Genomic DNA, 17,179 nt, shown 5'->3' with positions numbered 1-17,179 from the left:
GGCCACCAATCCACAGAAAAATGGCAGTCCTGCAGCAGAGGACAGGGGACTTGGAGATTTGAGGATTCCCCTAGGCTTCAGGGTGGGGGCCCATGTAAAGTGTTTGGGCATGGGAGGGCCTCCAGGGTGGGGAGGTGGGAATGAGGTACGTGCTCTGACGGGGGGTGGAGCCTGATGACAGGCTCTAGCTAGGGTGCTTGGGTAGAGGGTATGGACTCCACAGCAGAAAGGAGGTTTGGGATGCAGGCTCTGGGAAGGAGTTAGGGTGCCGAAGAGGGTCCCCACACAGGCAGCAGGAAGTTCTGCCAGATGGGCCTTCCCTCAGGCAGTTGCCAGCCAGTGACACAGTGGCAAAGGCTGGCTTTTCGCCTGCCCATCAGGTTTCCCTCTAGTTTTTTTTCTACCCATGATGGAATACATTTTGTTATGTGACCAAGGCACATGAGGCTGCACAGAAACACAGGCTGGCGGCTGGGGGCACTCTGCTAATCAGCTGAGCAGCACCTGCATCTCTCCTGGGTTGCCCCCAAAGCACTTCAGCTTACAGGGAACACACTGTCTGCCCTGACTCTGTGCTGCTTCCAAAAGTAACTGGGATTCTGGCCCCTGGGGCGGGGGAGGGGTCAGGCAGCAATGTGCAGTGCTCATGGCCGTAGGCACCACCCACACAAATCCCACTGATGCGCTTCCCGGGCAATGGGAGCTGCAGAGGTGGTCCTGGGGGCAGCACATGGCCCTTCTCGGACTGCCCCTCCGCCAAGGGGGTGCAGAGACATGCCAGCATTTGTGGGTGCAGCTCCATGTGTGGGAGGGAGGGGGTGCCGGAGCTCACGGTTCCAGCCTGCAGCATGGAGACTTGCCACAGGCTAAATGAAATGAAGCAGCTGAGCGGATCTGGCTCACGGGCCACAGGTTACTCACCCCTGCTCTATACTCTAGCCAAAAGCTGTTCTTGGAAAGTAACACACGAACCAGCTCTGGGAGACTTTCCTCCCCGCTGCACCTCAACCCCAGCAGATAAGTCAAAGAGAAAAAGGGAATTGTTCAGATTCCCACGTGAGGCTTTTCTTCTCCACCCAGTTTTAAGTGGCATTTGCTTTGGAAGCTGCAGAGAAGTGACTGCATGCTGCAGACTGCAAAAGCCCCACCTTGGCTGACAGAGGACATGGGGAGCCTAGGATTAAAAGGGACAGAGTTCCTTCACATTTGGTTCTCAAAACTGGCCAAGGAGAGGCAAAAAAAAGGAGTCTCCCCAGGTGGCGTTTGACTGCAACGTGCTGCCAGACCCAGCCAAGGCACCTTCCAAGACAGAAGCCTCTCAAGTCCCAGTGGAAATGGCCGTATGAGACAAAGCTCTGCCTTGCCCACTGGCAATTTTATGATTGCTAAGCAACTGCTCTCAGCAGCTTTATGCTGGAGCGTTGGGATGGATATTAAACCAGCAGCACCCAGCATTCAGAGCCCTTCATTGCAGCATTTGCCTCCGATTCCTCACCCAACATTTAATTTCCATAAATCTCTCAGTCCAATCTGAGAGTCTTCCTGCAACGCATCTTGCTTCCCTTCCTCGGGATTTAGCTGTGACAGAGCTGGCAACAGTTTATTGCTTTCACCCAGAGCTGTGGCACAACAGATCAGGTTTTAATACAGCTGACCAGCAGGGCCCCACAGTGTGAAAGCACAGAGACCAGCAAAAAGCCTCTAGCAGCATGAGCTAACGCAGGCATTTTAATCAGTGAGCACAGATTTGATCATTTTCCCCTTCATGCTATCATGCTTCCAACTTTGAAGACACTCTTCTCTTAACACAGGTCCAGATTAACTCCTCGCTTGCTAGTATGAACTGCAATATGGAGGGCAGTATCTACAGATTTACAAACAGCCTCCTGGAAAAATTAAGCCTCCCTAAACTATCCAGGTGAATGGAATGGACTTGAGAAAATTATTCTCTGACCTTGCAATGCCAAAATTGTTCAGTCTCACAGCAGATTGTCTACCTCGTTTAGCTGGAAATCGTTAGCACAAGCAATAGCTATATCTAGCTTGGCCGATCAGTCTCAGCCAAATGGGGTCCACCCTTAAGTTCATGTCAACCGCTCAGCTTCCCACCAGGATGGCATCACTAGCCTCTGTTTGCTAGAAGCGAGGAATGGGTGACATGTGATGATCACTTGTCCCGCTGTTCATTTCCTCGGGACACCTGACATTGGCTACTGGGCTAGATGGACCTTTGGTCTGACCCAGTAGGGCCATTCTTATGTAGGCAAAAGCAGCTTTGACCCTGTATGTTCTGTGTTATTACCATCTGAAGATCATCTATCCTGGTATTGACTCCAGAAGCCATTTCCTTCCTCTCCTGAGGTGTCTCTGGGCAGGGGTAAAGGGAGGCACGGAACCTAAAAGACATGCAAAGATTCTCAGTGGAAACCACCACAAGAAACTAGTTCACCTGAACGGTTTAAGAGGAAAAGCCAAATCGATGCTCAGTAAAGTAGCGTTTGAAGATTACAGGCTTTGCTGGCGGAAACAGCAAGCTGTCCTTCACCAAGTTGGATGGCCACAAACACGCTTGCTCAAAGCCAGACCATTATCTGACCACACTGGCTACTTTACCCAAGGCCAGCCTGTGACATTAACATATTTCATTTGCAGATGTAAAATGAATTCTGAGCAAGAGGAAAAAAACATGCTGAGAACTTCGGCAACAAATCTAAGTCACAACAGCCACTTTAACTATTAACCAAGAGTGCGTTAAACAGCCGTTACACCAACACAGCTGCCATTCAGAAGCCTGGGTCACCCCAAGCAGAAAATTTGCTGTTTCTGATGAGAAGCACATGTGGGAGTTAATTGCAGTATGCAATAACTTGATCACGCTTAGATTTTTTTCTGTAACAGCAAAAGCAATTCACCCACTGTAAGGATTAGAAACTGGAGGGTAGCTAATTTGGTTGTCCAACAAACATCAGGAACACGAACCATGTGACATTTATTAGGCTTACTATGTCAAGGTCAATTAAGGATTTCTATTACGCTATCCTTTGCAGCAGGGCATGGATTTTTCCGATTAATACAGACTTAGGGATCCATTCAAGTACGTATTGGGACACAACTTGTATTTTGAGATGCATTACAAATATATGCATGACCCGATTGTCAGAAGAGCTGAGCACAGCTTAAAAAAAAAAAAAAATCAAGCCACCAGTGATTCGAAGTTGGACTTCTCACCCTTCGCAGATTTTCTTGACTCTGTTTTTTAGCTGATCACCCTGGAAAAAAATAATGAACACGGACTTGTGCACGTAGTCTCCCTAGGACCAAGAAAAACAGATGCAATGTAAAGCCACTTACTATACAGGAACTAGCTATCCTAGCACATTAGAACACACCCTCTTTTTAATTCGTGCATGTACAGGAAGTTATAGCTGCACATCAAGTCAAGAATATACACTAACGTTGTCACAGAAAATGAGGTGAAAGGAACTTTTTCACTGCCTTGTCTTAGCCTAGTCGGCTCTGTGTACCTGAGCTAAGTGCTCTAAAAGCTGCTTGCTTAGCAGGTTTATAAAGCCTATGCACGAATAGCCTGAAAAAATCATAGGGAAATCAAACTGTTATTGCTTAACATTTAGCTGCAGTTAGAAGTGTATCACTCTCTCTTCCAGCCAGCCCCTCTCTGGCACAAATCAGCAAGTGAAAGAATGAATGGAAATAAGGATGATGTATGTGGTATATTTAATCAAAGGAATGCCCAGAGCCTGAAAACCTGGAATTCCCCAGGGAACTCAAGAGCACATTCTTTGTGCAGCTGTTTGGATTTAGATATCTCCCTCCCCTTTCCTGCATTTGTTAATAAGATGTTGTTCTACCTTACATAGGAAATTTAGCTTAACATTTCTGAGAATAATTACACTAGGTGTAACTTCATTGTCCAACACTTCCTTAAATGAAGAATATAGTCTCTCTGGCAGGCAGCTGGTATTCAGTTCAGTTACCAGCAATCAGAGCAACACAGCAACCAAGTTCATGGGGAAGAGAGGAAGTAAGAACCAAATGACAATTCAAGTCTGTTTCACTGCAGCCCTCTTGCTAGTTCTTAACTGAAGCACCTCTGAAGTTGCAGTTTCTAATGTTTGAATACTACAAGCAAAATGAGTATCCCTCCTACTCAAAGTTAATCATTTACACTGTAAGGAAGCCCAAACAGGATTAAGACCCTGAAGCGCACATTGTGTGACCATCTTTAAAAGAGGACAAGCAATTTACAAAATAATGCAGAAGAGTAAAAGATTCCATATAGAGACTTGCCGTGTTTGAGTGGTAGTGGTGATCAGTTTGCAAGAGATGCTTAGCCTCCACTTCAGATGGGAATACTACTTACCCCGTACAGTAGATAGCACGAGGCTTTACAAAAGGATGCCCTACCTCTAAGAGGTTAGAAGTGAAGAGCGCGATACTGTCACTCTAGCCCTGAGACAGGAGTGGATGATGAACCTGGGAGCGGGGAGGGAGGACCACAGTACAAACATGCATGCCTCAAGAACATGCAATGACAACTGTAAATATTAATGCAGCTAAAAAGGAAAACCCCTCTAAGCTCAGACTATCAGCAAGTAATCACATCTCAAGTCCAAATGCCTGTGTCACTTTAGGGCCTGATACCATAATGAACACATGCAGGCTGATGGGATAAACAGGGCCACCTCCACTGAGCTCCATGCAGGACCAGGACCCAAGACTGCATGCATGTGTATTACTCATTTGGGCTCTTGTAATATTTCGCCTCCACGAGAAGCGATTCATTTTACCGTCACAGGATCCTCCAGGGGGTTTTCGATTTCAGCCTGACGCAGGAAGACGTTCCCTCGACACACTCGCCACAGCATGCGCTCAAAGGTAGGGATTCGCTCACGGTTGATCACGCCGGCCACAAAGCTACAAGAGGCAGAAAAACCCTGTAGACTAAAAAGCTGCCCCAGCGGTATCTGTAGGGCACGGGCACAGACGGAACCTAGCACTGCAAGAGAGCACCTGGAGGTTAGCTCATAAATCCAGGCGTGAAGCTACAGAATCCAGCTGCCTTGATTTTGGTTGTATCTTTAAACAAAGTGGGTCAGACAGACACACAGAGAAAAGCTAGAACATGTCAGAGGCTCTGCCTCCGTCCCCTTTGAGAGAGAGCCTGACCACCTGCAAATTAAGTACTTAAATACAAAGCACTTTACAGTCTGAATGTATTTGTTTCCCCTTCAGTCACTACTTCCATGCCTGTTGCTGTCAGTTGAGTGCCGCTTCTGTGACATCCATGCCAAAGACCATACACAGCATGAAGGGTAGCAGCAGCGTATGCAGCTTTCGAAGACTATAGGCTCTTGTGTAAAAGACGACCAATGGTGCAAACTCCTAGGGCCAGGTTAAGTGATAGGACAAAAGTGCCTGTGATTTCTACATGTGTCCCCCAAAGCCAACCTGGAATAAGCTAATGAAAAGGGGTATCAAAATAAGTGGCCTTATTTTCAGAGATGCTACACACCTATCGGCTAACAGAACTATGAATTTTCTGTGTACTTGCAAATCAGGCCTCAAATCCTTAAGGAACAGATCAGCTCTAGCTCTCTGTGCCTGTGTGCAGGACATCAGAGATTAACTCCCTCCTTCAGCTACATTTGCTTTGGGCTAGCAGAGACTGCAAAGTTAGCGGATGCAGGACAGAGAAGGATGGAGAGCCCTATGAGCCAGTTGTGTATTGACATGGATCAACTCATGGGCCCAGTAAGCAGTCAGAGCGGTGTTTGAAGCCTTCTTAGTTCTGCACAGGAAAGAAAGAACACAAAACAGAAGGTATAAAAGTTGCAGTTACCCAAGTCGCAGAGGGGCGCCTCTTCCCAGCTCACTCGGTTCCAGAAGGGAAGAGGATTCCTCCAGCAGGTCTGGATCCGCCATCTGCTGATGATGCAATTCAGCCTGAATTCACAAATCAATTAGTATCTAATGAAACCAGTTAGTGGCATGCAGGGAACGAGGAACCAGGAGACAGTCTGAAAAGGGGGGTGAGGAGGTGGGAAACAAAAAACAAAAGAAAAGGCCCACAGGAACACACTTATGCACAAAAGAGAAGATGAAACAAAGACCAAGGCTCACACAAGGAGGAGAAAAACAAGAGGTTAGCAGAACGGCTGAGCAAAGCTTCTGGAGATTGCAAAAGAAAACCAAGAAGCCGGTGCAATAAAGAATGCTGAAGATGGGTGGAAGTTAGATTGTACCCAAAGTTTTGTTCCCAAGGAATGTTCTTAACTTTTTGATCATGGTGTAACATGACCCCTCAAGCTACCTTCAGTACTTTCTGAACTTAGGGAAAATGGATGAAGACACGAGTAGATTAAATATTTATGTACTGTACAACTGCTGCATTTCTGTGCGTTGTCCATGTATTTACCAATGGCCATGAGCATTTCAAACCTTTGTAAGCGGAACAGTGGAAAGGATTTTTTCCACTCTCACATTCAGTCCACTTTGGCCAGGTTGAGAAGAATGCTGCTTGGGCAAGATTTCTGTAGTAGACCCAGCTGACTAAAACATGTCTGCTGCTGCTCCCGAGAACTGCATGCTTTGCTGATCTTTACATCTCACACTGTCCCACTGATCCATCGAAAACTCATTCTACAGAGGGGTGACTTTAGCCTAGTCCCCTTACCTTTCACTGTTGCTAAGTTCATACATTAAAGCTGGAGCAAAGCCATTACACTAGAACATGTGGTCCTGGCTGCTAGATGCACTTCCTCGCCATGAAGCTGGCTCTCCTGGCTGTAACTTGACCGTGCATTTGAGATAGAATTCCCCCCACAATCCATATGATATTCAACAACTACATAAAACTTCTATGGCAGTGATGTACACTGATCTAACGTGACCAACTCTGTCACTCCTCTCAATTCAAAGTAAACCCTGACTTGCTGGCTATCAAGGAAAGGTGGCCCCCTGAATACAGGAGAACCCACTTCAAACCTAGGACACACCCTGAGTCGCCTTCCATAATGGAACCCAGGCAGGGTATCAACCAACTATAGCCCACACTAGGGGAAGGGCACATCTGAAAAGGCAGCATGGTCTACACTACGAAGTTAAGTTGATTACAGATATGCAATTATAGCTACAGTAACTGTATAGCTAGAATCAACTTGTCAGCAATTGACACACCTGGCCCTCCTCACTAAGGAAGGCTGACAGGAGAAACTCTCCTGTCAACCTTCCATTACTCCTTGCAGTAGTGAGGAGTACAGGGGTCGACTGCTGACCCCCAATGGGTCGATTTCACACGTCTCCATCAGGCACATGAAATCAAACCCTGAAGGGGCTCATCTGCTGGGTAAACGTGGCCAAAACGTTTCCTGAACTCCCTCTTGTGGCCTTCAAATAACCCCTCAGCTTCACCATGGGCATCAGAAGCAAGCAACCCAGAAACAAAGGCACACCGGCCTGAAGAGGCACCAGAGTTAACAGCTACAAAACTCACAAATGTATCTGTGCTGCTACAGCGATCAATACCCCAAGAACGCGCCTTTCAAGATTCATGGGTCCTAGACATGCCTGTCACATCATGCAGCGAACCTCATCTAGTGCCCAAAAAAACAACTACATGGGTGAACCCACACAACTGCTATGGTCTCAAATGCACTCAGACAGAACAGTGATAAGAGACAAAACCTCCACATCAGGCCTAAATGAACACTCAAAGCGATCACTTCGCACCAAATACAGGACATGGAGATATGGGTCCTCCCAGCTCCACCAAGCCCCAGGGACCCGGAAAGGTGGCAGCCGCTGGCCCTCCCTAGGAGCCCCAGGAAAGCGGCAGGGACATTGCAGCCACCCCCACCCCCACCACATCCCTGAGGCCTGAAGAAATGAGCTGTGTACTCTCCGGCTGGCTGGGGTAGGACCCTAATACGGGAAAATTTGTCCCCTTTAAAAAAAAAAAAATAAGTTGGGACGCCAGATACTGGACAGAAAGTGACCCTACACGTGATCTTGTCAGCCTTGCCCGCCAGGGAAACCTGCACATCTCCAGAAGGTAAGCCTGGGAACTACAGTCCGTGGGTTTTCAGTGTGTAGCAGAGTTATGAATGTAACAGGGACAAGTTACATGGCTCATTACAACAACTACACACAACACAGTGCACTGCCCTTAACAGTCCCCTTCATTTCAAATGACCGTCTTCAACGTTCATGACCACTCTGCTTGTCCCCACTTTCTACCTAGCTCAGACATTTTGTTTCCCCCCTCCCCCCAGAGACCTGCAGTGCTTGGAGCAGCTTGAAAACTTGCAGCCAGCAGCACCAGAATAAAATATGGTCCGGCACAAAAATAGTCACCTTCTCTCTCAAATTGAAATGAGAAACTTGAAAATTCCCTTTTTTGTTGTGACTAATTTACAGGCAGAAATTCCTGGGAACATAACTTGTGAACATTTACGATTCAAGTTAGCCAGGATGTTCCTACTACATCCTCTCACAGAGCGTCAACATAATGCATCATTAGGAACTGTCCCAAAATTTCCATCCCTGTAGTTTATAAAACAAAATGGAGAAATTAAGGAACTCCTCTGTGCCAAAAAGGACAAAATGCAACCCTGAGATATGCACAGGGTTCCCCACTGATTACAATGCGTGTTCCCTGCACGCATATGAATGCAGAATTTGGAAGCTAAAGATGCAAATTGTGTGTACACGACAGCCTTGTAAAAAATGTAATGCAAGGTCACCCCAGGCACAAATCCACCTGCCCACATATTTTCAAAATGAAAAACCCCAGAAAAATATTTTACTTGCCAATCAAAAAAGGCCACTTGTTCTGAGAAAGGAGAAGTTTGCCAGGCCCATGTACCACACAAACACTACAGGTCAACTACCTGCTTGGGAGCACGTAGCCACAGTTTACAAGAAGTAAAACTAAATGACGAAATTAAGGTAACCACAACAGCACTTTCCAAAAAGGGATAAATATTTCTTGTTGTAAGTCAATCAATTCACCAGCTTAGGCTCTCAATCCAAATAAGAGTAAGCTGCATGGGAACCTTAATGTTTCAGAAAGGAACATAACCAAAACAGACAAGTGCCCCAAACCAACACACAGACACCCACCAAACTGAAGAACTTTGACTTTTTAAAACTAAAGAGTCAGAATTCCCAGATCTAATAAAATAAGATCGGGTCTACCAAAGGGGCTTGTATTGCATTTGTTGGCAAGATATTTTATTCTTGGTGGGATTTTTACATGGTATGCGTTAGACTAGAGGCGACACCTCATTTCTGCAGCATATTTCATGCTTCAGAACACTTGTCAAGGCAGAAGGATAGTTTCTTGCTTAAACGCATCTGTGGAAGCAGCTGTAGTACTTGGTTATTAGCAAGGGCTAATCAGGGACGAAACCCCTTTTTCTGACGTCTGAGTCTCTCACTCCAGATGCCCGATCGCTCAACAAATGCCCTGCTGTTAATCTTGGTAACAAATCCATCTTCTGGCAAGGTCAGTTAGTACAACAATGTTACTATGACGCACAGCTGTTGCGGGACTCTTTAGACCACCGGGAGTCTGTTAGGAAAAGTGAGGATCTTGGACACAACTTAGGAAGATGGAGGACTGGCCAGGCCATAGAGACCCTTTGTGATCATTTTCACCAGCTTGCAGTGGAGCGACACAGAGCATCAGAATTGTAAAGGAGGATTTTATATTATGAACTAGCATATTTACCCCACATGGGTTGGGTCCTTAACTCAAGTAAGGGTTTGTTTGTTTTTTGTTGGGAGGAAGGGCGGGGTGGGGGGGGAAGAAAGTGTACATGCTTTGTGTAAATTATGGTATTTTTGAAAATTAGCATTATAGTTTTCAAAAGTTACAATTTAATCTCTTTTTAAAGAATCTGAAATAAAAATTGTTTAATTTTTGTAGTACATTTTAAAAGGGGAATTTCATCAAGTGTATTTTTTTCCTGCATCTTATGTTTTAACAAAAAAGGGCTTTAGTCAGTTTGCTTCTCATTAAACTTTACAGAAAAGAGATAAAAGGGAGAAATTTGGAGTAGTGCTCTCTTTTGGCACAGCTTAAAGATAACCCCAATGATTACGGGTTGAAAGCAGAAAGAAAATGATGTTGTGAACCAATCTTAATCCAGGTTCATCCTATTTTTCTGGCTCATCTTGGCTCAGTCTCTTTCAACATTTGCTCAGTATTGTCATTTGAGGACTGTACTTGCTTCTGTTTGCTTTTATGAGGAAAAAATCCCAATCCAGCCACATCCCATTTTCCTGACAAAACCAAATACTTATATTGCTTCAAGTTCTGATGAGGAAGTTGTATACCAAATCTGGTGGTCCTAGCTCTTATCATTTAGGAGGAGTTCTCGATCAAACAGATACTCTCTAAAGTATAGAGTAGCTAACAAACACCCAAGCCTACAAGCTCTTATGTATACAACTCTATAAATTAGAAAGAGGAAGGGAAGGACATCAAATAATCATTCAAAGCAACTTTTAAGTATCAGTGTCAGTCTCTCTCTTGAATTCAAGGCCCAAAATTTGAAATTTAACCCTCTTCCTTCCCTTGATTAGAGAGAAAAACCAAATCTTGAATAGGAAATAGCAAGAAATCCAGCTCTCCAAATGCTGTCAACAGGCGTAAGAAGCACATACAATTCAAGCCCCTTCACCTTCATAACAACCAAAAGGATTCAATTCACCATCTAGTTTATTAATCCAGAGGAGGGGGAGAAAGGAATGACATATGCAAAAATAAACTAAAGAAAGCAGATGGTGAGAGGAGACAGAGGAAAGGGAGACAGGGGACTGCATGCCATTAACCATTACTTTTCCAGTCTTCTTAGGCTCTCCTACTCTAGGATGCTTATGGTAAGATTCAGAGAAATCTCTTCAGCTCATACTGCTCTTCATAAGCAAAGACAAGAAGACTGAGAAAAGGATCATCGACATCATCATCAAATATATATATATATTACGTGGTATGTAATGGACAAGAAATGGCTACATTGCAGATGTGTCATTTAGTTCTTTCATGACTAATGCTCTATTTGTTTTCCTTCTCCCACTGCACATTCTACAGAAACAAAGATTGAACGCAAAGTAACTTCAGTTGTAAGCCATTTCTTGTGTAACTAATTATAACCAGTAACACACAGACCTTCAGTTACAGATGAAAAACGTCTTCAAGTGTTGAAGGCCCTGTCTAAACATGGCCTCATCAGTGAGGGAAAAGAGAAGTCATCGGTGAGAACAACTGGACTGCACAATCTTAAGAGTCAGGAAGTATCCACAAAGGCAAGATGTCAATCAGCGGACTTGATTCACCGGGGGTAGGGGGCATAAAGTTACATATACGGTAAACTGAAGTAGTTAGCCCTAAACATACCCCTCACTGAATGCATTAAACACAATGTTTATTCTGAGAGAGTGTCTTACAAATGTCAGTGTTATTGCTTTGCTATAATCTATATGCTGCTGTGCGACAGCTGCTAAAGGAAAGAAATATTAATTTTGACTAGTTGAGGAAACGTGTCTCATGGGAATACTTGTTACAAATGCCTTGTGGCTTTTGTTTCAACATTACAAGGATTTTGATTTGATCAAACTGAAAGCTATTAATACACTAAAGAAAGCACTTGCTGGGTGCCATAAAAGCTACATGCTAATGATGTATAAAAAAAAAAAAAAAGAGGTGCACTAGTAATGACTGTATACAACACTAAGTGAACTTGGTCTATTTTTCTTTATGTTCACTTTGAACGGGCAGTCAGTAACACTTGTTATTTATTGCAGTCAAGCAAAACATTATCATGTTGTCACCGTTTGTCTCAACTCAGACAACAGAATCAACAACTTGAAAATGACATTCGACACTTGAAGACAAAATAATCATATAGTACCCAGCCCCTCAGCTGATCATAGCTAGGAGCACCCACATTATCAGCCAAAATGCACATGTGAATTTGGTCAGGATGACCTTAACGGTAACTCTTTTGGTCATAAGAAAACCCCATGCAAGCACCAGAGGAGAACAGTTAGATAAAGTTTTCAGGAGACCAACTCTGTAAGATTATGCTCTTCATCCCTTACGATCAGCAGGGAACAAAGCTCTTCCATATTCCATAGCCAGCTCTCTGGGCTGACACAAAACGCGGCATGTATCATGCAAAATATTTTCCTCCCTCTCCAAGAAGGTACACAGCCAGCTTCCTCTTCTGAGAAAGCACTAGACTGTAAGGTTGTAGAGCTTGACAAAGATGTCACTAAAATTGATGGGAGTCTATCAGCCACAAAGGATTTTGAATCAGGACCATAATGACAAATCTACTGAACCCAAGTTTTATATTCTCCTTTCGAGAGAGAAGATTTCTGGGGTTTATTTGCATACTTGCACCAAGCAGAAAAAGGCATACTGGCAGGAAAATGGCCTCACACTTGCAATGCTGCTGTCATCAACTGACCTGCCTAGATTTTTCAGAAGCCAGAAAATAAATGATGATTTATTCAGAATTTATCTCCACACAATGAATTGTGTGTTTTTATTTATTATTACTGTGCATGTTCCCAGTAATCAAAAATGCAAAACTATGATTGGCTGTGTGCGCATTGCATGAAAAATGGAAAATAATGATTTGAGAAAGTTTCCTGAACCGAAAAAAAAAAAAAAAAAGTAGAGAAATGAGTCATCCAAAACAGCAACTGAAAACAACACTCTTGGGACTAAAAATGGCAATTTGTGAATATAAACCAGTCGTTTCTATGCTAAGCCCCCCGGTATTCTGACCTCATCAAAAAACTGCTGAGTTTTGCGCAGTATAAATTTTAGTTCTGTCAGCTCTAGGAAGTTTCTCTTCAGTGCTTCCTGGTTTGTGTTGATCTCTTTAAGCTCATTTTCAATTTTCTCAAAGTTTGCCTAAGGAGGGGGTAAAAAAAGAGAGGTAAAGTGAAGCAAAATATAAATGCTAATTAAACATGTAATTCAAAGTGCACTGCACAGCATTTTTTCCTAACTGCATTCAGGTTACCCATAATTACCAGATGCTGCCTGCATCCTGTTCTCTTCACAATGCATCTAAAACGTTATAAAAATCTTAAGCATCTGATTATTATCTAGGGGTTGTTTTTTTTTTTGTTTACTTCTTTAAAAAAAACAGATTGAGGAAGCCTTCCAATGCAGCACAAACCAGTGCAACCTCAGCCATTTAGAGCGGTACTAACTGACATGAGTGCTACATGAGCTATGAGAGAAGATTAAAAGAACTGGACTCATTTAGTTTAGAAAAGAGAAGACTCAGAAGACAGGATAGTGGTTTTCAAGTATCTAAAAGCATGTCACAAGGAGGAGGCAGAAAAGTAGTCCTCTTTGGCCTCTGAGGATAGAGCAAGAAGCAATAGGCTTAAACTGCAGTGCTGGAGGGTTAGGTTGGACATTAGGAAAAACTTCGTAACTGTCAAGCTGGTTAAACACTGGAATAAGTTGCCTGGGGCGGGGGGCTGTGGAGTATCTGTCACTGGAGATACTAAGGGCAGGTTAGACAGACATCTAGTGGGGATGGTCTAGACAGCACTTAGTCCTGCTGTGAGGGCAGGGGACTCAACTCAATGACCTCTTGAAATCCCTTCCAGTTCTAGTGTCCTGTGATTTGGTTCATTTTTAAAAGTGATTATTAATTTGTAAGTTATTCATATATTGAAGTTACAGCAAATTATGCCAACACCATGTTGTTTATGGGTCAGATACCTAGCTACACTGCAGACAAAATTTCATTGACAAACCAGCTGGAGATCTGATCCTGCATATTCTTATTACTGAAGTCCAAAGAACTGAGTGACTGAGACCGATTAGCACAAGCTGTACTCTCCAGACTCGAGATACTAGTTTAGCTTTAATGATACACTTACCTCTAAATCAATCATGTCACGGGGGAAAGGCACCTCTGGATTCTCACCGGTGTCCAGGATCGGGATGTTCGCTTTTTTAATTTCCTTCTCAACAAACCCTAAAGACAGAAAATATTTCGTGGTAAGAATCACTATGAGAAACAAAAGAAAAATGCAGCATCAGTCACTCTCCACCTTCACAATTCCCATTACCTCACCCGACCAGAAGGCGTCTATCTGTAGCACAATGCCATCAGAATACAGGGCATGCAGCCACTTGGGGGGCGGGGGGAGAAGAGAGAGACAATCCCCAACTTCTTTGCTGCATCTGCCACAAATCCTTCCCACAGCCACTGAGCCTCCTGGGAAATGAATGTTACCTTACCACATTTCGCTCTCATACATCTTTGAGGAAGTTGAGTCTGCTTCTTTTCCCCTCTAAAGCTACAGGAGCTAATAAAGAATTAGAGGCATACATCAAAGTAAAGCAAGGACATACTGAGTTTCCGGTCCATTTCTTCACATCTCCTGACTTCGTTAACAAATTTACGTTGGAACACATTCACATCAGGGTTCAACTGCAAACAAACACACATTTTCTTCAGAATGTGTAAGTAAGAAGGCTCAAGATTGTTTAGCAAGGTGGTGTGTGGAGTTTTTCGGGGCGGGGGGAAGGGAGGTAAGAGGGCTGTTTTTAAAAGAATCATGCAAGGAAAGTGTACAGCGGACATGATCACTGTGCAGTGTGACCTGTTTTACTGATACGTAACTATCTGGAATATATGCACCTGCGGCACAAGTGGACACTGAGATAGCAAAGATTAATTATGACACTTGAGCATAAAAATAGCAGCCAAGATCATAATGATTCGATGAGTTTTACTGACACAGGAAAACAGCCACTTACATCACGGAACTGAACCATGCCAAGCTCGCCTAACTCGCTGACACAACAGTATGCAGCTTCCGACTGGAGGAAAAGCTGAGCCAAGGTCATCTCCTCACTTCGGAAAAGCTCTCCCATGATGAAAGGAAAGTGTCAGTCAAGCCAGGAGTGGAATTCTGACCCTAAAATAAAGAGGTTGGCAAACGTATAGCAGTCTGAACCCCAGAGTCTCCTCTGTACAGGTTCACCCTGAAAGGACAGCACACCTCCTACAATCAGAGGAGGAATACAAAACATGAGTGGCAAAATCTAGTTCTATGGAATAGTTCTACAGGCTGCACACAAATATTTTGTTTTAAAGATACAAGAGGAAGTGATGATTCTTGCATAAGAGGTGTGAAAGGTCAGCTAAATTCTTCAGCACCTTCTGTTGAATGGTGATTTCATAACTTTCTAGAGAAACATGCCTGGATGAATCATGATAGATCTGACTTGATGACCCATGGTACAAGGGAGGGGAAACCTGCCATATCACATGGTCTGTGGAGCACCACAGACAGGACTCTTTGTCATGTTATCTTTCCTCACCAGCAGTGCAAGAATCCACCTCTTTCAGGGCTGACTCTTTCTGCTCTAGGCCTTGTACTTGAGTGCAGTCCCCCAAGGCAAGCCAACTCATGTGATACCAGAAGGCTGCCTACTGAAGACTTTCAGCTGATAGTATCCTTAACTGGCAGGGAAAGCTCTCCTATGAGCAGAGGAGCCTTACCATCACACATTAGTGCCATTCAGAAAATACAGCACTCTCCATTTTAAGTGACAATGCAGCACAGTTGGGGCAGGGAACACAGTCTCTTGCTCTTCATTCAGCCTGCTCCATTTTATAGTGGTTTCCACCCTGCTCCGCCTTAAAACTACAGCCTATGTGGAGGGCTGTCAACTTACCTAAAAAGCAGGGGGGGGGGGGTGTTTCATCCATCACAGGCTTTAACCCAGACGAAATGCAACACAACAGCAGCTGGCGCTATCAGTGGTCCTGAATTTTTACTGGCTCAAACCAGCTGGGCCTATCAGGCCAAAATTGAAACCAACCCCCCTCATTTCAGTTTTAGCCACACCACTACCTGCTCTCACATTGCTGGGTGTAATTAACCACTAGCCCCCCCCCAAGTCTCTCTGCATGGCCATAGGTCGCGTTCGTAACCATTATCTGGGCCCAGGTGCTGCCTGAACATTTCCATTGCGAAGTGGACAGCCCCAGCCGCCGAGGAACCGAGAGGCGGGCGGGTTTGCTTCTGGGCGTACCCAAGGCACGTCCCCTGCACGCCAGAACACCCCTCACAGCACGGGCCCGCGAGCCATCATATCCACCCTCCTGGCGGATCGAAGCCCGGGGGGAGAAGAGGCCCCAAGCCAGACACTTACTGAGCCAGGCACACGCCCCGTTCCGGACCCGCTTCTTGCACACGCACACGCGCCGCCCGTGCCCGCGGGTGCAGGGACCCGGCCCGAGATCATCCGGAGCGGAGCCGGATTATGCACCGAGCCGGCACCCGGACCCGCACCCGGACCCGCACCCGCTGGGCACGGAGCAATAAGGCGATCCCCGCCCCTCCCCCAGAGCAGCGCAGGCTGGAAATCCCGGGACCGGGGGGGCGGCTCGAGCTCCGCCTCATCGCCCCACCCCACAACCGGGGCCCCCGGCGCCCTATATAGCTGGTGACCCCAGCCCCGCCCCGTCGCGAGGGATCCGCCGGAGGTAACAGCCCCCTCTCCCAGCCACCGGCCGCCCCTTACCGGAAGCCCTCGCCAGCCCCTACGGCGACCGCCGCAGCATTAGCTGCCCACCCACTGACGTCACCGCGCCGGATCACGCGAGGGCGTCTCTTAGCGACGGCCCGGCGGCCATCTTATTTCCCCCCCGCCGACCGGAAGTGGGAGGAATGGGGGCGGGGCTGTGGCGGGGTGACCCGCCGCCGTGACCAGACCACCTGACGTCACCGCCTGAGCCGATGACGGCTGGGAACGCCTGGATGTTTGCTGCCGGGCGATGACGTCATGACAGATCACGCTTCAGCCCATTGGCCGCAAATGTCATTGTGCCACCGCCATCATCGTGGGGCGCCACTGCACAAGGTCGCAGCAATCACCGTGTCGCCTCACCATGATGTCGCACCACTGTGTGATGGTGCACCAATCACTGTGTCACACCGACACATGATGTCGCACAATCACTGCGGTGCACCACCATATGATGTCACACCAATCACCGTGTCTCACCAATCACCACGTCGCACCGCCATATGATGTCGCGCCACTGGCCATGTCTCACCAGTCACTGGCGCACCGCTGTAGACTGTCATGCCAGTCACCATG

At 45.8% G+C, this 17,179-nt stretch overlaps 1 protein-coding gene across 6 annotated transcripts in view; it reads right to left on the bottom strand.

Moving 5' to 3' along the window:
• The window catches only part of ATP6V0A1 (ATPase H+ transporting V0 subunit a1), a 53,380-nt gene extending 36,658 nt beyond the window's left edge, over window positions 1–16,722 (bottom strand). For 3 of the 6 annotated variants that reach the window (XM_074978995.1, XM_074978990.1, XM_074978996.1), the window contains exons 1-9: window positions 16,601–16,722; window positions 14,825–14,985; window positions 14,417–14,495; window positions 13,939–14,036; window positions 12,821–12,949; window positions 5,861–5,964; window positions 4,809–4,935; window positions 3,229–3,311; window positions 2,303–2,396 (exon numbers count right to left, since the gene is read on the bottom strand). In XM_074978995.1, coding sequence (XP_074835096.1) covers window positions 2,303–2,396; window positions 3,229–3,311; window positions 4,809–4,935; window positions 5,861–5,964; window positions 12,821–12,949; window positions 13,939–14,036; window positions 14,417–14,495; window positions 14,825–14,941 — 831 coding nt within the window. In that variant the 5' untranslated portion in view covers window positions 14,942–14,985; window positions 16,601–16,722. Of the gene's footprint in view, window positions 1–2,302; window positions 2,397–3,228; window positions 3,312–4,808; window positions 4,936–5,860; window positions 5,965–12,820; window positions 12,950–13,938; window positions 14,037–14,416; window positions 14,496–14,824; window positions 14,986–16,228; window positions 16,529–16,600 lie in introns of those variants that run through there. The other 3 variants (XM_074978992.1, XM_074978993.1, XM_074978991.1) reach the window with 3 other exon arrangements.
• Between the last annotated feature and the right edge of the window lie 457 nt (window positions 16,723–17,179).

The sequence above is a fragment of the Carettochelys insculpta genome, chromosome 28 (assembly GCF_033958435.1).
Source record: "Carettochelys insculpta isolate YL-2023 chromosome 28, ASM3395843v1, whole genome shotgun sequence".
NCBI lineage: Eukaryota > Metazoa > Chordata > Testudines > Carettochelyidae > Carettochelys > Carettochelys insculpta.
The sequence above is the reverse complement of the archived record's forward strand: the minus strand, read 5'-3'. Positions and strand labels throughout refer to the sequence as shown.